Below are 25,001 nucleotides of genomic sequence, written 5' to 3'. Positions count from 1 at the left end.
CTAGATGCTTGAATCAAGTCTTTTATAAGCTGTGAAATTTGGCACCTGCTTGACCAAGGTGTAAGAATTTTCATTTTACATCATTTGCCAATGAAGCAAGAACTTCAAAGGAAAATTCGATGTGCAGGGTTAGTACTTTATGTAAACAGCCATTCAGTCAGGGTCTTAAAATCAGAGAGTGCTGCTATTAATTCTGCTTCCATAAAGACAAAAGGATCTGTTTGGTTTAAAGCTTATTGCTGATCATCATGTTACCCTTTTCCTCTGTGTCTCTGGAGGGTCCTGTCTGTGCATGCAGAGAAATCGCATGCAGAGAAAATTAAACTTTATCCACACTTGGCTGCAGAAATTAGTCCCATTGTGTTTATCTTTACAATGCAGTTCCTCCCCTCACACTTTTAGTTCCCTTATAGCTATCTGGAAGCCCTGAACTGGAAGAGTGTGTAGCTAACAGTCTTGTTTACTCCAAAGTAAATTTCAAAGCAAATTGAAAGCAAACATAACAAAGACCTGACTGCATGCCAGCCTACTCAGAATAAAGCCTCTAGGCTTTGCCTTACTTCTGGGTAGACCTATGTAGGATTGCATTGTATTGTAATATGAAGCAGGGCAACTTGGGCAAATTACACTCTTTCAACCTGATAAGGCGGCAAAGGCAACAACACTCCCTACACACACACTCTGAACTAATCTTGCTAAGAAAACCCCATTGGAAAGGTGAATTGGTCCAGGGTACATGTCTTAAATATTTCTACTTGCAAGCAAGTTTATATCATGCCAATAGGGTGTGCACTCCATGTCTTAGTGGAAAATAAGATGCTGACATTCCTATATATGCTTTGCTGTTGTTGTTAACTGTCTTAACCTTAATTTCGACTCATGGCAACCTTGCTGATGAGACATCCCCATTGTCATCCTGGCTTCCAGGAGATTTCTGGCTTGACCTGCTCTAGGACCCATTTGTGTGTCTTTTTGGCCATCTATAGGATCCTTAGCACTCTTCTACAGCAACCACTTGCAGTATTATGGTGCTGTCAGCATATCTCAGATGGTTGATATTCCTTCCTCCTATTCTCACTCCTCCTTCTTCTGTGTTCAAGCCTGCTTTCCTTACAATATGTTCAAGGAGCCCTTGTGGCACAGTGGTTAAATGCCTGTACTGCAGCCACTCACTCAAAACCATAAGGTTGCGAGTTTGAGACCAGCAAAAGGACTCAAGCTCGACTCAGGCTTGCATCCTTCCGTGGAGGTCACTAAAATGAGTACCCAGATTGTTGGGGGCAAATTAGCTTACAGTTGTAAACCGCTTAGACACTGATTAGGCGGTATGAAGCGGTATATAAATGAAGCTTGTTTGTTTGTATATAAGTTGAACAGGCAAGACAATAAGATGCAGCCTTGTCTGACCCCTTTGCCAGCTGGGAACCATGCTGTTTCTCCGTGTTCTCTTCTATGATTCTATAATTCTAAGCTCTGATTAGGACCAGCTGGTGTCAAGCCATTTAAGAGCTGAGTCTACCTAAGGCTAGTGCTGGAAGCAACTCATCTGTTTCCTGGCCAACATTCCTAGTACCTATACCTGTTTCCAGAGTCCTATTTCATACTTTGGACTTCCTGGCTTCTTCTATCCTTTGATCGTAATGACCTTGATTCTAGTTGCCTCCCTTGACCTGGACTGCTTGACGATGCCTTTTTCATAACGGACTCCCACAGGCAACAGGAGTTGGGTGAACCAGGACAGAGAGAATCCAAGGGGTTTGGGAGGTGGACAAAGACTAGGTCAGTTGTGTGTGTGTGTGGGGGGGGTGTCTTTCCCCTTGTACTCAGCTGTCTTTCATTGCCCTAATTTCTCTGTGTCTGTGAACCATAAAGCCATAAAACCCTCCATAAAACTCTTACAACAAAAATGATAGCAATGTAATTTGATCATTGGTTGTCCCTCTTATCATTATTCGGGAATTTTTTTGGAAACAGGTCATCTCACCTGGGCAAGGAGAGCCAATGGAATTTTCTTACAACACAGAGAAGCCGAGAACAGCAATTAAACTTTTTCCGCCACCTTCAGATTTGGGAAGAATAAAGCCAGCAATTTACATCACTAGCTGACACCATTTATTTCACATAATTCTGCTCTCCAAGGAAAATTTTAGTCCAGTACATAATAATTTATGCAGGCTGCTTAATCAGCAGATTTTGTAAGCATACTATTAAAGCCTATTCAATTATCATTTATTTAATCTATTATTACATCCCTGACCCCCTTGGGAATGGAAACCTTTCACCTCAGAGTATCAAAATTCTCCAAGTACCTCATCTTTCATTTTCCTTTAAAAAAAAAAACATTTCAGGAACAATAATTCATATTCAGTACAGCAGAGTTCATTAGTTCCCCCCTTGCGTTCTGTGAGAATGTGAAAAATATACAAATAATATTCCAGAAAAATGGGGTCAGCTCAGATTAAGCCTCCTTCCTATTTGCCTTTAGCCATTAGCATTAATTATGCCATAAATAGTAGGAGCAAATTTTAATTTTCCACAACATTGGGCAATATCTTTTCCTTAAAGCATAAAAGAGCGTTCATTAACATTCTCAACTACTAATTCAGCATGTGATAGCCTCCTCATTTGCAATTAAATGTAAAATCTGCTACTAATGGAGAATCAGGTGAACAGCTATAATGTATGTGTGAATTCAAATGATCCGACCTTATGTTTGGAAATGCATCATTTAACTGGAGTTAGAGGAACATGTTCACAGGTATTCAGGATACCTTTGATGGCAACACCAGCCATGTATCAGGAGCTCTGGGCTTGCAGTTAATGTTCAGATTTTCAGGCAGTACTGTGCCAGATCTGGCTTGCCATGCCTCCCCATATGGTCTGCCATTTCTCCTACCAGGTCATTCCACTTTTCATTATGCCCCTATATAGCATTTACATTTCTATACCACTTCATACTGAACTAAGCAGTCTCTAAGTGGTTTACAATGTGTAAGCCAAGCTTACCAACTTTCAAAAGGATGGAAGGCTGAGACGAGTCTGGAATCCTTCAAAATTGAACTCACAACATTGTGGCTGCAGCACTGGCATTTAACAATTGTGCCACCAGGGCTCCCCTTATGAGCCCTTTTCTACATAGAGCTGACTGTTTTCATGCCTCAAGTCCAGACTGGGCAACTGGATAGCTAGGGGGCTGTTTTAGCCCCCCAGGGCCATGCCTCTCATTACGCACCTTGCAAAAATTTTTTTGCCCCCTTTCCATTTTTCCCCTTTAGGGGGCATTTTCACTGTGCTTTAAGGCTTTTTTTGGGTCATTTTAGGCCCGAGAAAGGCTTTAAAAAACAGAATGTGAGCAGCCCAGCATGGCCTCCTATATGCCTAAATTGTCCTGCCCTACCCTGTCCCACGTAGTAGAAATGTCCTGGCAGCCCCACAGGGCATTTTTTTTATTATGGAGGTCTCAGACATTGTGGAAATACCCTCTACCTTTGGGGGCAAAATGTTCTTTTTTGGGAGTAATTCTCCTCCCCGGGGGGTCTGGAGCCACAAAAATTGTTATTGGGGCTGTATGCAGCCTTTTGGGCCATACTTTGCCAACCCCTATTCTAAATGTATGGAGAAAAGCTCTGGTTGCTTTCTTGGTACACCAAGAGAAAACCATAGTGATTTTCTTTATGTTCTCAATCCCAGCCTTCCCCGAAGGAGGTTACGACATAGGCTTAGGAGCAGTGGCGTCCCTAGGGTTGGTGTCACTTTCATCCCTCCTCTACAACGTCCTTGGCCGCATTCTATTCTACAAAAATAGACCTGTTTTTAAAATGGGAAATGTCAGGAATGAATAGGTATCCAAAGCGTGCAAGGAATGTTCTCTCTCACGGGTGTAGATTCACTGCTTCAGTGCATAGGCCCTTAGCTGAGCTTTTAGGCCATTGTGCCCATGTGTGCTGGGGAGCCGTTTCCCTTTGTCCCTGGGAATTTGCTCTGGGAACTCATCCAGGGCCTGTTCTCTCTGGCCTGGTTGCCCTTTTGTCCTGAGTACTTTGTGTCTATTGATACTCAACTTTAACCCAGGTCAAATCTCCTTAGAGCTACAGCAAGCTTTGTCAAAGAATATGTGTCCAAAGATATACATGTCTGCATATCCTACCAGGATTTTTTCCCTTTCCCAGCCCAGAGAATTTTTTTTTCAAGCATGGGTCAGTGAACCAGAAATTATTCAAGTTCCATCAACATGAATAGGAATGGAATCTACTGTGGTCTCTACGTGAGGATTTGAATATATAAGCATGTACCATTTGTAATCATTGCATGGGGCCCCTGTAATTCCATGCAGGAACAAAACCAACTTTTCCTTCTACACCAACTTTCTCCACCTTGGCATCCTTCAGATCTGACTACAATTCCCATCATATTTATGATGTCCCAGGATTATGGTAGTAAAACACATGGTGTGTGTGCCAGGTTGGGGAAGACTGTCTTAAATTTAAAGACCTTAAAAATATAGCTTTACTTTCTTGAAAGAAACCAAAGCCTTCCTCTTTGAATAGAAATCAACTTGCCATTTTAAATTTCTGGAAAGGGTAAAACTGCACACGTCTCAAGTCACCCATACGGTAAATAATGTACTTCTACTCTCTGAATTGACTTCCCTTCATTGTGCTGGAAATGATTCTCTGAATTCAAATGCTTCATCTCTTGGGAGGGAGGAGAGAAAAATGTTCCCTGAAGATACAAAGCATAATAGTCTATTTTATTTTCCATTTTCTACATCAGTGATGAAAAGGGACATCCAGGGACAGCTGCCAACATTTGCAGCTCTTACCTCAGCAGTATGAAATCTGCCATCTGTACTGGTGTCTCCAATACATGGTCATGAAATACACCAACCTGATTAAAAATTATTATTTTAAAAAAGCATGTCTAAGGCCACACTGAGCCTGAGGTGGTTTGATGCCTGAGTCCCCAAGAAGTGTCTCCTGGAAGGCTGGTATTTGAAGCAGCTTCATTTTATTTTAAAGAATGAATTTGGTAACTGCATCACCTATGGATACAGAATGGAACAGAACTTGAATCAAGAAGTGATATGCTGAAGCAAATGCCAAATACAGCTTTTTAGAAAGGTAAAAGATTTCATTTGGTGGTATTAGCAGGTGTCAAATGCAAAGGCTTGCATTCCACCAAATTTCGCCATTGAACTGTATTGAAAGTTCAAATTCAGTTATTTACAATGAAATTCTATTCTATCCTTGCTTCAGACTTCCACTCAGCAATTGAATGGACAGTTGCAGGTACACATTATTAGGCAAGTCTCTTTATCCAGCATCTCTATCTATCTATCTATCTATCTATCTATCTATCTATCTATCTATCTATCTATTTTCCAGACAGAGGTCTTTCATGTCATCTGATGATATTTTTATGGAGATGCCAGATATTGAACTAATACCTCCTATCTATGTGTAAAGAATATAGTCTAGCTACAGTTCCTCTGTCATGACCAGCCACGAGGAGGACTCGGAGGACTCGGAGGAGGACTCAGCTCTTCAGGTGCAAGAGTAACCTGGGGCTGTGCCAGGCCCCAGTTCTGCCCTGCCAGATCGCAGCTCTGCTCTCCCAGCCCCAGTGGATTTGGCTCTGTGGGGTCTTCTCCAGTGGAGCCTGAGGCTCAGCAGCCCAGCCTTGCCCCAGTGGAAGTGCCAGATTTGGGAGACATAGAGCAGCAGAGCATTGAGGTTCCTACCTTTAGCTAGAGGAGATCAGAAAGGGCGTGCTTTTGGCATTCCAAGAGGCTTGCTGAGAAATGCTTATTAGCCACCCAGCAGCTGTGATAAGGGAGCTAGATATAAGGCACCTGGCAGACGCTGAGCTCTCTTATCAGAGTTTATTGGTTCTCATTAGTGAATGCTGCTGGATCTGACTCCTTGATTCGCAGACCTTTGACTGCCTTTGATTCTTTGACCTCAGACTGGACACCTTGACCAACCCTCTGGCATTCTTGATCTTGGATTGGCCTGGTAGTATTGCTCTCTGTAATCCTGAACTTTGGATTGGCTTGTGGCTTATTCTATTTGGATGTCATTTGGCATTGTTGCTTGAGGAACTGCTTCTTGGCAGCTCAGCGTGCTTTACTTTTGCCGAGCAGGCTCTTGTTACCCATGTGAGTGTGTGTTAGCAGCATTCCCAGACACCCTCCCTATACTTTCAGGAGACAAACTGGAAAGGGAAATGGTCAGAGAAATTATCTGTAACAACAAGAAGGACCACATGAACACTGATCATTTTAGTACATAAGCCAATATATGAGTCCCCCAACCATGTCATAAGTTGTAGCTTTTTCTCTTCCCTCCATTTTCAATGCCATAAATATGGGTGAGAGGAAAGTGGAAAAATAAGGAAGGAAAAATGAAAGACCTTTTATCCTTTTCCTTCTCTATCATCTGGTATTAGTATCTGAAATATTGAGAAACTGTCATTTACCTACCACAGTTAATAGGTATTGATGAGGCTCCCCCCCCCCATGCATTTCTCTAAATGTTTGAAAAGTGGTCATCATCAAGTGCTCACTATTGCTCACCATCATGTTTTGTGGTGTATCTCCACAAGTGACTGGTGCAGTTTTAAAAAGGCAGTTTTATTGATGCAAATGTGTGACCAAAGGATAACAGGAGAGGGAGTAAGATAGACAGTTGGACCTAAATACTCTAAAGGCATCAGATCCTGATTGCTTTTGGAATCTAAGCATGGTCAGTCCTGGTTACTACTTGGATGAGAGCCCACCAATGAATGTCAGGTGCTGTGGGCTATATTTCACAGGAAGGAAATGGCAAACCACTTTTTAGTATTGCTTGCCTAAGAAACCCTTATGCATGACGCAGTACCGCATCCTTTGAGTTAACAAGCAAAGTTTCACTTCTATAACCTTTGCAGATTCACCCCCCTTCTCCGTTCACACTCCATTCCCATAAACAACTAGGAGCTCTATGATCTTGGCTCACAAACAACAGTTCTACTGTGCACCCATCTCTCACACTGAGACTCCCAACATGGCTACAGCATGGCAAAAAGACCCAGCTTTAATAGCAATAGCAATAGCCGTTTAATTGCAAAAGCAAGAGCTAAAAGTACATTTCTATACCACTTACTGATGTACAGTACTAGGCTCTTTACAAAGTGTAAGTTAATTGCCCACAACAAGCTGGGTACTCTTTTTAGTGACCTATAGAAGGATGCAAAGCTGAGTCAACCCAGGGCCCATGACAGGTATTGCACTCACAACCTTGTGGTTTGTGAGTGAGTGGCTTCAATATAGGCATTTAACCACTGTGCCACCAGGGCTTTAACATGGCAGAGGGAGCTATGGGATGACTCTGACATGAGGCCACCATACACACAAAAAACAGAGAGACAGATGACATCAAGAAAAAAAATCTATGTCAAAGGTTTATAGGGAAGATGAAGATTGTGGATATATATCTAGATCTAGGACAAAAGTAGAACTGTTATTATAGGATCCCCCCCCCCCCCAATTATCCTTCAGTTAATTCCTCAATAGGACTAATAGTACTAGGGATATGGTTTGGGAATCAGTATTCTGAAGCAACATAAATAGCAAAGACTATTTTGCTCTGCATCTGGACTAGCTCTCAGTATCCCAGGTAATGAAGTTTTATCATCCCTAGAGAACAGCTTGAAGACTAATGCAATTTCTTCAGCATCAATGGGTGTCTAGCAATATGACACAATGCATGCTGTTTCCCAAAATGCAGCCTCGTACAGCTCTTCCAGTGATATACATGGGAAAACACAGAAGATCTCCAAAGCGAGAGATTTTGTCTCAAGGGAAATACAGAAAATGAAATAAAAAGGAGGCAATGAAACACTTATTTGCTAGAGGGTAGAGCAGCTTTCCACCAAACTCTTTCTGCCTTGACATTCTTAACTTCTTTAAGGTCTATAGTGCTTTCTCGTGGTAAGTATGATGCACTAAAAAAAAACTGTGTTAAAAGGGGTAACCAGGACAAAGAAATAGCCCAAGGTAGGGGTTATATACCTTAACAAGGCTGTATTTCTAAAAGCTACAATGATTCTTACAATGATCCTGTTCTCCAGGAGTCATAGAATCATAGAGCTGGAAGAGACCACAAGGCCATCCAGTCCAATCCCCTGCCATGCAAGAACTCACTATCAAAGCACCCCCTTATTATTGGCACTGAGGATGCCTTGATCTAATATGGGATACACAGAGGTTTTAGATTACATCTCATAGGTAATGGGAACTCTTTAGGGCTACACAAAGTTCAAATAGAATAAACTAATCCTAGATAATAGCATATGTCAGCCGCAAAACAATATAATACATAAAACTTCATTATGAAAATAAGACATCTTACAGAAGAAGCCCAATAACTTGCCAATAACCTTCTGAAAAATACAATACAGTAAAGATCCATGGGCGGCAATTGTGCATCATGCTTAAGTAGTGTAAATGTATTGTCATGCAGTGATTGTGCTACACCACCCCTCTGCTGCATAACAATCACAATGAATTGTGGGTTTACCAATACTCCAGTTTATTGTCCCATTGTGATTCATACACAGTGACTGTTTTTGCAATCCTTATCAATAACATGACATATTATGCCGAAAAAAATAATTATGTGCCACCAGTCCAAGAATGTGCAACAGCATGGCTGAAATCTTGTTGTTTAGTCCCAACTAACCAACTGAATTAATTGCAGAATGCCAGGTCAACATATAGCTAAATCCTACTGATCAAATTCAGAAGAATAGAATAGAATTTAGGCCCATGTAAAATCAAATACAGAACTCTGTTTATCCAATGACTTACTGAATACCAAGCAGAATTCCAGCCAAAATCTGGAAAAAGGAGTATTTTCTGTTTTTGCTATATTCGGGAAAGAAAGAAGATGAGATGTTGTTTTTGTTTAATATAGGATGAATATGAAGGGATTATGTGGTAGAAAAGTGCAAAAAATTGTGGGTCTGAATCTGATGGCGGTGGTGTCATCTGTGGAATTACTTTAATAAGCAGAATTAGGAGGAGAGGTATCTGCTACCATTGTAGCCCCCCAGCACCCCCCAATAACTGGAGAACTGGAAATAACTGGGACAGGAGAAACCCTGAAAATCTTAAATATGACAATGCTGGGTGAATTTGATTGTAAGCACTCTCTTGTGCTGTATTATAGTACTTGCAGAACCCTTTCCAAGACATCACTTTGCAGAAGGATATAAAATGAATATGGTTGATTTTGTGTGGCGATAATAGGTTTGGATGCTGGCATTAAGAAAGATACCAGCACCCAACCCCACTCTGGCTACACAAAAAGCAGAAAGTAAAAAAGAAATATGCCACTTCACTAAACACAAGATCAATTTATTATGATATCTACCATGATGAAAAATGTCTAAGCTTTGTAATGACTATATCATTTGATTCGTAAGTTTAAATGTCATTGAACACTGATCCATCACACAAAAGCTTGTGATGACAGATCAAATATGTTAGAGGAACCTCCCATTATACCAGTTTATGAACCTTTCAGGCCATTATGGAAGGTGGTCCTATGCACACATGGAATCTCAGCAGATATGGTGAATCCTAACACAATCAGTGCCCAGTGGATTCAACAAGGGGGCTCCCAACACCATCCCACTGCAGTTTTGAAGTGGGAGGAGGAACCGGAACCATCACTATATTGATGTTCCAGGGTGTATCTCATCCCCATCCATTACTTAGTGTATGTACCAGCTTGGATTGTGAATAGACATAGAATGGGAAGCCTGGGAGATGAACAGTGACAGAACCATAGCAGTGAAAGAGACCACAAGGGCCATCCAGACCATTCCCCTGCCATGCAGGAATATACAACGAAGAGTGAAGGCACTCTTGACAGATGGTCATCCAACCTCTGTTTATGAACCTCAAAAGAAAGAGACTGTGGGAGCCTGTTCCCTTCCACTAAAATGTGCCTTACAATGTGATGCCTTACAAGCAAGCAGATGTGCAAATTACCGTCACATCTCTATTCTGTTTATCACGATCTGGTGTTCAGCAGAATTACATACTTCATTAGTTCTGCTCCATATTACTCTTGGCTGAATTTCTGAGAAATCTCAGAAAAAATAAGATCAAAAGCCAAAATAAAAGGCCGTTTTTATACTCTTTCCCAAATAAGACATATTTGCTAAGCAGCTAGACTCTCCTGAGAATGTCATGAGAATCTGTGGGAAATATGGAAAAGGAGATTGCAAAGAAAAATCCTACTTATCTTACTAGTGCTATGCACACTGTGGAAAAGGAAATAACATTTTTTCCCTCCAGTTACTATACTAAAGAAAGAACATCTTCCCATGCTCACCTGCTAGAGATGATATAATTAACAGTGCAATTTTCTACATAATTTATAATTGGACTTTACTCCCAGGTAGCGGAATCTTAATGATGCTTTCAAAATGTTTCACTTACTATGTCTCCCTTGATACCCAAACTTCTTTGCTATTTTATCCAAACTAGAATGGGAGTACTGATACATCTTCATAGAATCATAGAGTTGGAAGAGACCGCACGGGCCATCCAGTCCAACCCTGATTCTTTCAATGCAGATTCAGGTAGGAATCCAATAGAATTGTTACAATTTGTCTCGTTAGTTTTGGACCAGTTCTCAAAAGAGTTAAAATTGTTATTTCTGCTCTGCTTTGATGTGAAGCATACATAAATTCAATTAACACCTGGTGACACCTGATTCAGTCCTCCTCCTTCCTCAGGAGTCACCCAGTGCAGTCTGCACCCACTCTCTGCACACTCCTATTGATGCCACTGAGACTTTTCCCATCCATTACTTAGTGTATGTAAAAAACAAAAACAAACAGCTTCATTTATATACTGCTTCATAGCGACTAGCAGTGCCTAAGTGGTTTACAACTGTAAGCTAATTGCCCCCAGCAATCTGGGTACTCATTTTAGCAATCTCTTCAGAAGGATGCAAGCCTGAGTCAAGCTTGAGCCCCTTTGCTGGTCTTGAACACAACCAGCTTTTCTCTTCAGTTTCTCATTATACAGAAGCTAAACTGCTTTTCTGTTTTTGCAAGCAAACAGACTAACAGAAGAAGTGAGGAATCCAGCCCAGAAAAATTCTTTAATTCCCCCTCCACTTCCACCTGAAGTAAAAGTCAAGGTTTGCTTTTGGGATTTTCTCTCTCTCTTTCTCTCTGTGAATGTGAATATTTATGAACCATGGTTGGTTGAATCCATGGATGTAGAATCCATGGATATGGAGGGCTGATTACCTTATATACTTGCATACAAGTTGACCTCATGTATAAGTGGAGGGAAGGTTTTGGGACCAAAATTTTGGATTTTGATATGAACCATGGATAAATCAAGGATATAACTTAGGGGCATGTAACGAAGGAGGTAAAAGACAAAGCCCAAACACACACACATGCATCCTCTCCCCAGCTCTTTCCCTGCTCCCTGTGAAGGCAGGAACACTTACACAAACTTCTTGGCTGAGCAGCAGCTGCTGGTAAAGAGAATGGGATATTTGGCGGTACTTCTTTCTGAACAGTATTACTGTATTGCCCTGTATATAAGCTGACCCAGGATTCTCATACACTGAAATGGCCACCTAGATGGACACCAATTCCACAATTATTAAGACCCAATTCCACCAATAGAGTCCTCAAGGTTGCCTTCATGCTTTCAGATGTTTCAGGTTCTTCTCCCTGGTCCTGGTCCTTGTTCTGATAATCACTGATTAAGGGAACAGCTTGAAATTGATTGTGACATTCTAAGCATGAAACATCATTCTTCATAGTTCTGTTTCTGCTTCACATTTCCTTCAAGTATCTCCCTCATATATTTGGGAATTGTTGCCCTCCCTGGAAGAGGAAGAAATCCTCCTTTTCTTCCTCTTCCAGGAGAGTCTGTTCTACTCTTTCCAAAAAAGCATCATCCTCCCTAACATATTGAAGTATTGATACATGGGCCTTGAGCTTCCGCATCTTTTCTTCCGTCAGAAAAATCAGTTTGCACTTGTTGCATGTATAGCACAGCAGATCCTCTGATAAGAAAACAAAGATTGCACAGATGTTGCAGATGACTGCAACAATTTGGTCACTATCCATGTTTATTATCTAAACTCCTCCAAAAATGTCCACCAACACACCTGTTTCCCTCTTCCTGTTTATTAAAGTCCAGCAACTGAGACAACAGGGAGCTGGAGCTAATGGGTGCTAGGTCTGCCCCAAGGGAGTGACTCAGTAGACGCATTGCCTTCTTAGGCCATGGGCTCAGGGAATGCAAACAAGCAAAAACACCTACATAAGCCTCCAAACAATGCACCCAAACAATAACAACGTCTCTTCTCCAAGATTCATAAGTTCAAATCAGGTAATTTCATATAAAAAAGGAATGGGACTCATGTGACTTTCTCTATGATATTGGTGTACAACCACCAGGAGCCTTAGGCAGGATAGCCAATGGCAGGTAACGCTGGGAATTACAGCCTAACAATTGTAGGGCTTCCACCTAACATAGAAATTCACAAAGAACCAATTCCTTCAAAACAGTAGCAAGAGAAAGGGGCAGTTTAGGGTCAAGGTTTGGCCCTGTAGCTACTGGTCCCTTCTTAGTCTGGAAAAATAACAAAATTAGACTACCATGTACTTTCTGAACTTTGATCTCAATGATATAAATGGATGGCACAATTATTTCCCACTCCATAGAAATAAATTTGAGCCTACCTCCCATACATTTCACACTAATTAAATGTGAGATGAAATGATGCAATTCCCTTTTGCTGACAACAGGGCAGCATGTCACACTGGTCCACCTTCTCAAATTCTTTCCTGCTGATAGTTTTTGGTGGTGTTTTCAGGCTTTGTGGCTGTGTTCTGGAAGAGTTTATTTCTGACGTTTCGCCAGCATCTGTGGCTGGTATCTTCAGTTTCCTGCTGAGGTATAGGACTAGAAAAAGCTCAGAAATAGAAACTGATATGCACCTCTGATGTGGTTGTTTTTCCTATTTAGTGTCTTACTTTTTAAAACTTTCTCTCTTTAGAACTAAAACACAATCCCCTGTAACTACCAAAATGAAAAATATTAAAATAATTTTGACAGGTAATTTTCACTGCTGAGGAATGCAAGGCAAAGGTCTGTCCCTGTTAGACAGCTGCATATGAAAGTTAACAAGTGGGCAGATGGCGAGAACAGTTCTATCTGTAAAAGGAAGCTCTCTTTCAATGAATAGGGACAATCCTTTTCACAAGCAGTGTTGCCAACAAGCCTTGAAGATATTCCCTGGAATATTTTACCAAAATCCCTGGAATTCCCCAATATTTATTATTATTGTTCAGTCAAAATCCCCAAAAAGAAATCAATTACATTTCTCAGATTCTGGGGAATTCCCTGAAAATTGGCAACACAAGCAGCTAAACACTGACACAGGCAGTTTCTATCCTTGTTAAGTATATCATGAGAAAAGACCTAGTGCAAGAATACTTGGGAAATGGAGGCTGAAATCCTGAATCAGGAGACAGCTATGCCAAAGTAGCTCTGATGTCATCGCTACATCTTCTGACACCCCCCCCCCCCCCAAAACCACCTTAGAAATCAGGCAGCCATTCCAACAGAGTGATGTGGCAGCTAAAAAGGCCAATGCAATTTTAGGCTGTATCAATAAAAGTATAGTATCTAGATCAAGAGAAGTAATAGTGCCACTGTATTCTGCTCTGGTCAGGCCTCACCTAGAATACTGTGTCCAGTTCTGGGCACCACAATTTAAAAAGGATGTTGAGAAACTAAAGCATGTCCAAAGGAGGGTAACTAAAATGGTGAATGGTCTGGAAACCGTGTCCTATGAGGAACGACTTAGGGAGCTGGGGATGTTTAGCCTGGAGAAGAGGTTAAGAGGTGATATGATAGCCCTGTTTAAATACTTGAAGGGATGTCATATTGAGGAGGGAGCAAGCTTGTTTTCTGCTACTCCAGAGACTAGGACCCGGAGCAATGGATGCAAGAAAAAGAGATTCCACTTTAACATTAGGAGGAACTTCCTGACAGTAAGGGCTGGTTGAAAGTGGAACAAACTCCCCTGGAGTCTAATGGAGTCTCCTTCCTTAGAGGTCTTTAAACAGAGGCTGGATGGCCATCTGTCAATGGGGATGCTTTGATTTGGATTTCCTGCATGGCAGGGGTTTGACTGGATGGCCCTTGTGGTCTCTTCCAACTCTGTGATTCTATGATTTCAGAGACCCTGGGGAGTTGGTTGGTGCCTGGAGAAACATCCAGCCCTCTTCTGGTACTGAGACACTTTACGATGGGAAGCTATAGCAGTTGCCTGTCTCAAAGTGCTTCACTGACAGAAGAGGGCTGGACACTTTGTCATTCACTACCTCATTCCCCAGTGCCATGGAAATTCTGTTGTTGAGGCTGTCTGTCTTCTAAGGTAGGTTTTGGGGGGCCCATTTTGATCATTGCATCAGTGAAACAACCATAAGCATGAATTCCAAAACATATGATGTTGAGTCTGGTTTATGTTATTATAAATACTGAACAAGACGCAAGCCATGGTTTTCTTATTGTCTACTCCTATTAAGAGATCACATTACCCTGGTCAATTTGCACCTGATGCATTGACCAGACCGTGGAGAAGAACTTCTCTTTGCTTCTTCCTAGATTCCACCTCCAGAGCAACAGGAACCGCCACCACATAAGTGAGCGGAAGAGGGCTTAGATGGTCAGAGATGAGAAGAAGAAAGTGAAATGGCTTTACATTTTCTTCCTGTTCAGACTTTAATCTGAACCAGAAAATAATTATGGAGTCACAATTTTCTGTATTTGAGACAAGCATTTCAAATTCTCCCAAACTCTCTCTCGAGTCAGGAAATATGAGCTGTGGCCAAATCTGCAGAAATACTTGCTTCTCTTTTATTTATAACACAAAAAGATACTGAACACAGTGGGAAAGTGATGAATTCTAACTAGATGCTTTCAGGAATTAATCTGCTATGCATATAATGGAGTCTAACGGTAACATAAGGAACATTCTTTCACATTTATCAGTGAGGATACAAATGCCTCTTCCCCTGGATTGTATTAAATCCTTTTTGTAAAATTGACTTGTATGTAATTTTTTCAGCAAAATCTTAACTGCCAAGGTTCTGAATTTGGCTATCTCAGTGATGATCTTCATTGCTATCTCTAGAATAACTTCACCTGAAAAACTAGAACCTGTGATAGCTGCTAAAGTTAAAGCACAAGTAAAGCACAAATAGAGATTGTGACAATGACTTGCCAAGGTGCAGCTATTCCTTGGTTGATTTGCTTGCAACCCCCCCCCCCCCCCCCAATGTACTGCAAGTTAGCATTATACAGGCCATCACCATTGACAGAATGTGGCAGATGCCATTTACAACACACTCTGCTTCTTTAGATGTTAATTTTAGTATAAATTCCTTCCAAGGAGAGTTGTTGTATGAACTATCTGACTTTATTGAATGGTCTAGCATTTTCATACAAAACGTGTTTCTTCAATGGGAGCCCATTGCATCTACTCATATTACCAAGTGTCCATAAAGAGAATAAAAGCTTGCAGCAACATGACAGAACGGGTAGAATTGAGGAATGTTATTTTCATCTATGCATCTGACAAACACAAGATAGAAAGAAAGGAACAAGTATATCAGAGGAGGCAACAAATTTCATTTTGTTATCTCATTTTCTGTGCAAGTGATCCAAATGGTTAATTTCCTACATCTTTAAAATGAACCACTGGCACTGTTCTTCATTGTATAGGACCTATGGCAACCCTAAGGTGAACCTAATCATGCGGTTTCTTGCCAAGATTTGCTCAGAGGGGGTTTGCCTTTCCTTTTTCTGAGGCTGAGAGAATGTCACTTGCCCAAGGTCACCAGTGTGTTGCTATGGCCAAGCAGGGATTCATAGTCCACTACATCACACTGGCTCTCTAACTCATCACAATTCTCTCCTCTTAAGTTCTGACTCACTGCAAGGAGCCAAACTGCACAAAGGAAATGTATAACTATTACTTCCAGAACACTCATAAGCCAAACTCATCTGTTCCAAGGCAAAATGACCTCCAACCATATTAGCCCTAAGTGCTGAAATCAAGCAATAAAAAGCAGGGCCAGCAAGCACCCTGAGACTTAAAAAGAAAATCTCTAGATATATTTAACTCTTTACAATATGAGCCAATCCAATGAAGAGGAGGGAGAATTCTGTTTAACTGCAATCTGATGATGGCCCCAAACACTGTGTGTGTTTATGAGTGTGAGTCAGAGATTTTGAAGACTGGTGTGACATTTAGGATGCTTCAGGGTTGGACAACCACCTAGAAAGTGACTTGAAAGGACTGGAGGAATGAAACCTACCCTCTGAAAAATATGGTAAGTCACTTTCTCACACACACTTGATCTTAGCCAAAAGGCCTTGAAGCGATCTCTTTCTCAACATCTGAAGTTTAGAGTGGATAATATGTACAGAAAGACGTAGTGGTTACTAAGAAAACCTGGTCTGTAACAGATCCTTTGAGCAAGCAGCCTGTATGCTTTCCATTTATTAAATGTCCACCAGAATTGAATCATTGTTGGTGATAGGGAGAGCCATGGTTCCTGCCAACTGTTGGACAGGGAAAAAATCAATAACTCTTTGGAAGTAGGCATTAAGTCTAGAAACAAGAGACCTAGGGATATAAACAGAGAGCAAAAACTGTACAAGAGCCATTTAGTACTTCTAGTTCATGTCGTTTCCCAAATAAAAGTGACTGTGAAGATCTTAGAGCATCACTCTTCATAAAACTTCTTCACTTTTTAAACATAAGATCCCAGTGCTTTTTTCAATGTTGTGTTGCCATTTTATAAGATTTTAGCCTTTGCTGCTCCTCATGTTCTCTGCAGTCCATTTCAGGCTGTGACTGGTATGATCACAAGGAGATCCAGTTTGATGTATGGGATCTGCACACCAGGTCCCATACATATACAGAAACACACAGTTACCAAACTCCCAGCTGGCACATACACACTGATGTGTATATAGGATGAGTTTGTGTAGGCTTTGGTCTGCCAGCCTCTACAGAGGCAGGAAAGAAGGTTAGGAGGAAGGATGAAGGGAAGAAATGGTTGACATGCCCCATGTCTTGCTTCTGAATTTTTCATTCTTTTCCTTTTCTTTTCTTTGTTTTGTTTTTCTCCTCCCTCTTGCTCTCATGCAAACATCTGGGGTCAAAATGCATATTGAGCCCAAACCTTGAAACAAATACATGGCTTTGTGTGTTCTTCGTAAGGTGCTATCTTGTCTCCAAGGACTCCAGATATTCTAGGGCTATCTCATAGCAGAAGTGGTACTGTTCCTATAAGAGAAAGAAGAAAGGAAAAACTGATAAAGAAGTGGGCTTCTTGTTTTGCCAAGTTAATAGTAGCAAATAAATAAAATCATCATGGTCTTTGAACACATCTCCTTTTTGTAAACCTGAGAAAGGGTCTTTCTTGTGTACTCATTTATGTCTATAGGGCTCCTGATTGTCCCTGGATGAACCTCTTGTGTGAGGCTTTCTATTCACATAAATGTGTGTAGGGCAGGATGTCCACATGTCCTCCTTTTTCTGGATATGTCCTACATGTCAACTTTCTGTCCAGGAGGAATTCCAGAATATCCTCCACTTTGAATATGACTAAAAAGCCATTGAATAATACCACATTTGCTGTTTCCATTAAACAAATGCATCTACTTGGCAGCCTGTTTTTGCTGCAAATAGGGGGATAGGATGGATCCTTCTGAAGTTCTTTATTCCTATAAGTAGCAGCAGACAAGACTTGCACTCAGAGCTCAGGGCACATTTGTTGCTAGTAAAGTACAACTTTAAGCATTTGTCTTGCTCAGAGTTCTATAAATATATTGCAAGGCAACAAGATATTTTAAAGAAGCTAAGTTCATCAGAAAAATATCACTGAGTACATAATGTAATACATTATACATAATATAGCTGTAAATAAACCACTTGAAATGAATTTAAATTTATATTTGTGTTTTTAGCTTTTATTTTGTAATGTCCTATACTGTATTCTTCTTGAATGGCCTACATTTTGCAGTGCCTTGTTCTCCTTTGTGGTCACCCTGGTGTAGAGACCTTTTTTTTGCTCACAAGTTGGGCAGTTGGTAAGCATGCCAAATGACAGGGCTACAATAGCTCCACAAACCATTTGCATGTGCTATGAGCACAAGGAAGAAGGGGCATTCTTTCAATTTCGATTTCTCTATGTTTCCATTCTTATATTCTGTTCAATTTTTACTCTAAATTTTTTTAAAGGCTGAATGGACATTTGCATCCATTTTTCTGCAAATACACGTATCCTGGTGTGCAAATTTTCCTAGGAGGAAAGCAAGAAGTTTGAGTTGCTGTGTGCAAGAGGCCAGCTAGGTGTGCATTGCAAGGGCACAAGATGAGGCAAGGCAAGGAGTAGGAGAGATGAGAGAGTGGCAAGAGCAGAAATGTGTAAGAAGAAAGCAAGGGCCATTCTACTACAATGTGAGCTAGGGCAAAAGAAAGAGTAGGAGAGATGAGAGAGTGACTGGGGTGAACAACAGTGAACAAGAAGCAAGCAAGGGGTGCACTGCACAGGTGAGAGATGAGATGAGGGAGGGAGTTGGAGAAACAGGAGAGTGAGCTGCATGAATGATGGTGGGCAAAAAGCAGTGGAGTGGCACATGCAATGCTGCAAAGTAAGGCAAAGAAGGAAGTAGGAGAGATGAAAAGAGGGAGCTGTATGAACAACAGTGTGCAAGAAGGAAGCAAGGGGTGCACCTTGAGGGTGCAAGGTGAGGTAAAGGGAAGAAGGAGGAGAGATAAGAGAGGGAGCAGTGTGAGCAGTGATGCATAAGAAGCAATCAAAGGAGGAGGAAAAATGAGAAGATGCAATGGAGGGAGTAGGGGAAATAAGAGAGTGAATAGTGCGAGCAGTGGTGTGCAAAATGCAAGCAAATGGCAAGTGACTCACTGCAAGGGCATGAGTGAGACAAAGAAAGAAGCAGGAGGGGTGGGAGTCAGCTGTCTGAAAGAAGCAAGTGATGGGCACAGCCTAAGGGTGCAAGTTGAAGGAAAGGAGGGGTAGAACAAACAAAGTGAGCAGTGTAAGCAGTGCACAAAGCAAGTGAGGGGCATATTACAAGGGTAGGAAAGGCAGAAAGTGGCAGTATAAGCAGCAGTGTACAAGAAGCAAATGAGGGGCACACTGCATGAGTTCAAGGTGAGGCGAGGGAGGAGTAAAAGAGATGAGAGAGAGAGGAGTGCAAGCAGTGGTGCACAAAAGCAAGTGGGGACTACTGAAAAGATAAATAAATGAGTCCCAGAGCAAATCAGGCCTGAACTCCCCCCTAGAAGACAAGATGACTAAACTGAAAGTGTTGTACTTTTGACAAGTCATGAGAAGGTATGACTTACTAGAAAAGGTGATAATGCAGTAGTAAAAGAGGAAGATCACATTCTTGATGGATCAACTCAATCAAGGAACCCACTGCCCTGAATCTACAAGACCTGAGCTGAGTGACCTGGGGTCTCTCATTCACGAGGCCACAATAAATTGCAGTCATCTTGATGGCAGTTAATAACAACAAGATATCTCAGATGAGAATGTCTTCCAGCAAAACTCTACCTAGGTATATGATTCCTTGGAATGCTGATTTCCTTTCAAATGGAATCCAATTAGTTTTGTGTGGGTTTGAAAAGCAAGACCCTAATGCCCCAGGTGTAGGGAACACCAGAAGGGAAGAGATCAACAAGGTTAGTGAGATTAAAAACACATAATCTTTTTTTATTATAGCAATGAAGAAGAAAAAATAAAAAGGTCTGTGCCAGAAAGGATGCACAGAGGGGTCAGATCTTCTATGGCTGAAGATCAGTAAAGTTCCAGTAATAGCAAAGAGCAAAAATTGTATTTACTCATTAAACTGAGTCTCACAAAATAGATTTGCAGGTTCAACTGAGGTTGGGAGAAATTGTATTCTGGTTGAAAACTCTTGTTTGCATTAGTTAATACCCAGCAATTTAGCTCTATAGGTTGTATAGTTCCTTGCCAGTTACTGCATTTTTATTGCTTTTACTTAATTCTACTGGAGTAGAATTCCATTTAATTCTACTCCTGTTGTACTCTCCTCCCTCCCTACATAATTACATCCATCTTAAAATATACTTCATTTTGCAAGGTAGATATTTGATAATTCACGCTTTAGAAAAATGTCATCTTCCCTCTCCTTACGTAATTCTATTACTGATATGTCTCCTTATAGAAATACTCCTAGTATTGTAGAGAATACTGAATAGAAGAATATTCCTAGTGTTGTAGAGAATTTGGTTGTCTTGAGAGGGCATCCACAACCAATATTTAATAGGGGAATTTTATTAGCTTAGTTACAGCAGCTAAGGGGGCTTGGGCAAATCAAAGCAGGAATCAACCCTCTGTATAACAGTTCCAAGAAACAAAACTCTAGAATGCAAAGTCCAAATGTAGTTTTATTTGTAAAAAGAAATTACTACTCACACAAAAACACACTCAAAGAGATATTTACAACAACTACTGATATAAAAAGTGGTAGCAGAGAGCACTTGGATTGCAAAAGGTAATACTATACCGATTCCAGAAGCAAAAGTTCCAGTTGCGGAATTCTGTAAAGTGAACTGGCTCAGCAGTCGACAGCGATGCTGAGGAGTCAAGTAAGATACTGACAGAGTGTCTGTCTGAATCTCAGACAAAACCAAACTGGAGGTGCTTGGCAGTCATATTTTTAGGGCAAAACATATCCTGGGGCAGAGTTTGGGATTAAAATGAAGTTTCCAGGAGAAAAGAATGAGAAGGGAACTTGCAAATGAGTGGACAAACAGTGCAAATGTCTCTGGACAATGGAGTTTCTCCTCTGAAGGAAAGTATACTAGAGATTCTGTTCATTTGTAAGCACAAGCTCTATCACATGACTAAAACATCCCTTTTAATATCAACTTGATATTGAAAAAGAAGAGGGGTGTAAGGACTTAGACCTTGGGGTAACATGGCTATGAGAAATATCATGAGATTGAAATGTCATGATGGTCTTCCACATCTCAACAATTATCAACACCACACTGCAGATGGATGAAACTGTATTCTTATTTTTCCACATTAAGTTCATCTCATGCTTTCTTTGTCTCTGATTATGGTTGGGGTTTTTTAAGGCATCTGTGAAAATCTACACATATATTGTACAAACTTGTCCTGACAGACACATTTCCATCTTCTTAAAGTACATATTTTCTCCAAGAAAAATGTGGTTTTTGTGTGTTCTTTCCTAGGGTGTACCCCTCTAGGGTATATGTTTTGGTTTTAAAACTACAGTAGATCAAAACATTGGGGGATATTGACATATAACTGTTTAAGGAGAAATAAAATATTGCACATGGAGTTCTTGCAGATGAAGGAAAAAGGGGAAAAAAAGAAAGATTACAAGTTTTTGCACATATTCCCTTTTTTGCATTTGGATATTTTTGGGCTGAAATTTCATTTTTTTAAAAAGCCTAGTGCTTTCACAGACACAACATAATTTTATTCAAAAGCTCTATATGATGTGTGAAAATGTTTTCATGACAAAGTCCCATGATATAAAAGAGAATCATTGAAAAATGTACAGTAAATCTTATGCCAGACATGGCAATCCAATGTCAAAACATCCTTTCTTACAGAGAACAAGAATATCTGACCTTTTTTTTTAGTTTGTTCTAGCTTTTGTATAGGATTTAGAAATTGTGAATTTGAATTGTGAATTTTTCTTATCCCTACAACTGGGATTCAATGCTATAAAAAGTAAAGGTTTCCTCTTTGATGTGATTGTCTAGTTGTGTACAATTGTATGGGGTGGTGCTCATCTCTGTTACTAAGCTGAAGGCGCCAGTGTTGTCAAGAACGACTCCATAGTCATGACTGCATGGAATGTTGTGACCTTCCCATGATGGAAGTGGTACCTATTTATCTACTTGCACTTTTACATGCTCCTGAACTGCTAGGTTGGCAGAAGCTGGGACTAGTGATGGGAGCGCACTCTGTAATGTGGCGCTTTGGTCTTGCGCTGCTAATCTGCTGACCTTGTGGACGTCAGAATTGGTGTCGAAACCGCTAAGCCACCACGTCCCACTCAGTGTTACACTGCCTCTGCATAATGATATTCCATAGAACCACCATGTTTGATAGCTACTAATCATTCATATTTTTTGTCCAATTCCCCTTTTAGGATCATTCCTGCATTTTATGGCAGAGTGATTTTCATTACTTCAAGAAAATTTCATAAAATGTTCAGAAATTTCATAAAACTTTAAAGATCAGGAAAAGGAAACACTTCTTGCTACTTACAAAAGTCTCAACCATATTTGGTTTGTAGTTTCGCAGGGTCTTTGCCGCAAAGAAAACATCCACCAGTTTGTGAAACTTGATCATCTCTAGGATCATGGTGCAGGCACAGAAAGTGCCACTCCGGCCACCCCCATTCCTGCAAAAGAAATAAAATGCATGGGGATTGTCAGCACATAGAACCAACCCATCTCTCATTTCTCATTCAGTTGCAGCAGTACAAAACAGTACAGAGGGAGGTGAGCCCACAGGAAAATAGACTCCACCTCAACATTAGGAGGAACTTTCTGACAGTAAGGGCTGTTCGACAGTGGAACAAACTCCCCCGGAGTGTAGTGGAGTCTCCTTCCTTGCAGGTTTTTAAGCAGAGGCTGGATGACCATCTGTCAGGGATGCTTTGATTTGGATTTCCTGCACGGCAAGGGGTTGGACTGGATGGCCCTTGCAGTCTCTTCCAACTCTATGATTCTATGACTGATTGGACTATGACTCTGGAGACCTGGGCTCAAATTTCCACTCAGCCATGGAAACCCACTGGGTGACCCTGGGCAAGTCACATTCTCTCAGCCTCATAGGAAAGTAATGGCACACACACACACCCCATATTGCCAAAACCCTGCAAAGAAAACCCTGGGTCACCATAAGTCGGAAATGACTTGAAGGCACACAACAAAAACAGGGTGAATGAAACCAAGGCAATTAATGATGATGATGATGTCAAGCTGAGGCCTGCTAGAGTGCAGAAGTGGAAAGAAGGCACAGAGGCACTTGATTTTGGTGTTTTTGTGGACACCTACGCTTTCCCTGCAGACAGGTGAGCAGTGGGTAGAAGCTGCCTCTCATGGACCACTCACACTGTGAGCTGGAGCGGGCTGTTGGCGAGAAGGGAAACAGAAAAAAAAGAACGGCAAGGCTCAGTCCTGCCATGGCTGCTGTAAAAATCTCTTTTAGTGTTTCTTCTTCAAGGACATGTTACCAAGTTTGGTTTTAATAAAATTTTGGGTACATGCGGTCTGTCCTATGTCCCCTGACTGACCCCAGAAAGGACCCGCCATTAACCTAAAGGCGAGGAGACCACGTAGACAGCTCACCTTGCAGAGGCAGAGCCCTAGAAAGAGATGGAATTGGAAATTTTCCTCAGGAAGTTTGGGAGTCGGCAAACCAGAATTGCCACTGCTTGTCCAAGTAAGACAATAGACTTGGCCTCACACCTGATGAACCAGTGATCAGCTTAATGACTTAGTAATTAAGTCGGATGCCCCTCTGAATTTTGTCCAGACCTACTAAATGCATTGTGCAACACTTTACTTGCTCTCGGCTTAACAAAGCCCAAGCAATCAACACCTTTGTCGAGCAGATTCCCATAGCCTCCAGATACGTTTCACACTATAAAAACCCCGGGTTTTCGAACCCTCCTTGTGCTAGTTCCTGGGTGCAAACTGGTCCACGCCAGTTTGAACTCTGCTCTTAGCTCCTGCGGCCCTCTTCCCCCACTCCCGCGGCCGTGATTCACTGTCCACCCAAGCTTCATCAGGACTTCCCGGAGAAGACTTCTAAGGTAGTATTCCCTAGTGGTGCCTCTCTTTCTCAAACCTATCTCCCGAACTCACCCCTCCCCTGCTGTAGCATTGAGTGTGAGTGTGAGTGTGTGTGTGTGTATGCTCCCCTTTTGCTGTGTGATTTTCCCTGTGCTGTAATAAACGATACCCTTTTAATTGGACCTAGTTGGTATCAGCGTCTCTTTCTCTTGGGGCTTGCTGGTGACCTCTGGTATACACTATTGGGACTCGATTCCGGCACGTGGCGTTGTTGGGGCCGCCTCTCAGCTATATTTGAGCTAATTAAAATTCCCCTAATTAGATCCTTCCTAACAGACAGCAACACTGAAGGAGATTTTTGCAGCATTGTCACCATCCTAGGAGGTGCAGAAGGGAAGGCCAGGAGGCAAAGAAGGGAACAAAGGGACAGTGGAGGCAGCTTAAGAGCAAGAAGTATATTTTTGCAGCAGCAGTCTGCAGCATGCATTGTGTGTGTGTGTGTGTGTGTGTGTAAATATTAAGGTTTTTTTCCACTTTTATTGGGATCCTCTGACCCAACCCCCATGAATGTTGAGGGCTGTCTGTACAACACATGGATAGGTTATAGTCACATAAAGAAGGACAGTTTGCAAAAGATATCTTTTTGATGGTAATTTGAGTATTCCAGAGCTACCGTGGCTACTGGTCATGCTGGCTGTAGACTTCTGGGGCTCTATTCCAAACAACTTGCTTTCTGCTGCTCCAGAGAACAGAACATGGAACAATGGATTCAAACTACAGGAAAAGAGATTCCACCTCAACATTAGGAGGAACATCCTGAAAGTAAAAGTTATTGGGCAGTGGAACACACTCCTTCAGAGAGTGGTGGAGTCTCCTTCTTTGGAGGTTTTTAAAGAGAGGCTGGATGGCCATCTGTCGGGGATGCTTTGAGAGTTCCTGCATGGCAGAATGGGGTTGGACTGGATGGTCCTTGTGGTCTCTTTCAACTCTATGATTCTATGTAATTATCCCAAGCATTATACAGAGTACCATTTTTGACTCTTGAAAGCTTTG

At 41.4% G+C, this 25,001-nt stretch overlaps 1 protein-coding gene across 9 annotated transcripts in view; it reads right to left on the bottom strand.

The window, feature by feature from the left end:
* Window positions 1–15,387: 15,387 nt before the first annotated feature.
* Window positions 15,388–25,001, bottom strand: part of LOC149301690 (receptor-type tyrosine-protein phosphatase U) — a 332,194-nt gene continuing 322,580 nt past the window's right edge. For all 9 annotated transcript variants that reach the window (XM_089483669.1, XM_089483670.1, XM_089483671.1 and 6 more), the window contains 2 exons: window positions 22,414–22,549; window positions 15,388–17,393 (listed from right to left, as the gene is read on the bottom strand). In XM_089483669.1, coding sequence (XP_089339795.1) covers window positions 17,331–17,393; window positions 22,414–22,549 — 199 coding nt within the window. In that variant the 3' untranslated portion in view covers window positions 15,388–17,330. The remainder of the gene's footprint in view (window positions 17,394–22,413; window positions 22,550–25,001) is intronic.

This window comes from Sceloporus occidentalis, unplaced genomic scaffold (genome assembly GCF_023333645.1).
Source record: "Sceloporus occidentalis isolate IW3139 unplaced genomic scaffold, rSceOcc1.0.p SCAF_20, whole genome shotgun sequence".
NCBI lineage: Eukaryota > Metazoa > Chordata > Lepidosauria > Squamata > Phrynosomatidae > Sceloporus > Sceloporus occidentalis.
This window is presented reverse-complemented; position numbering and strand designations above follow the sequence as displayed.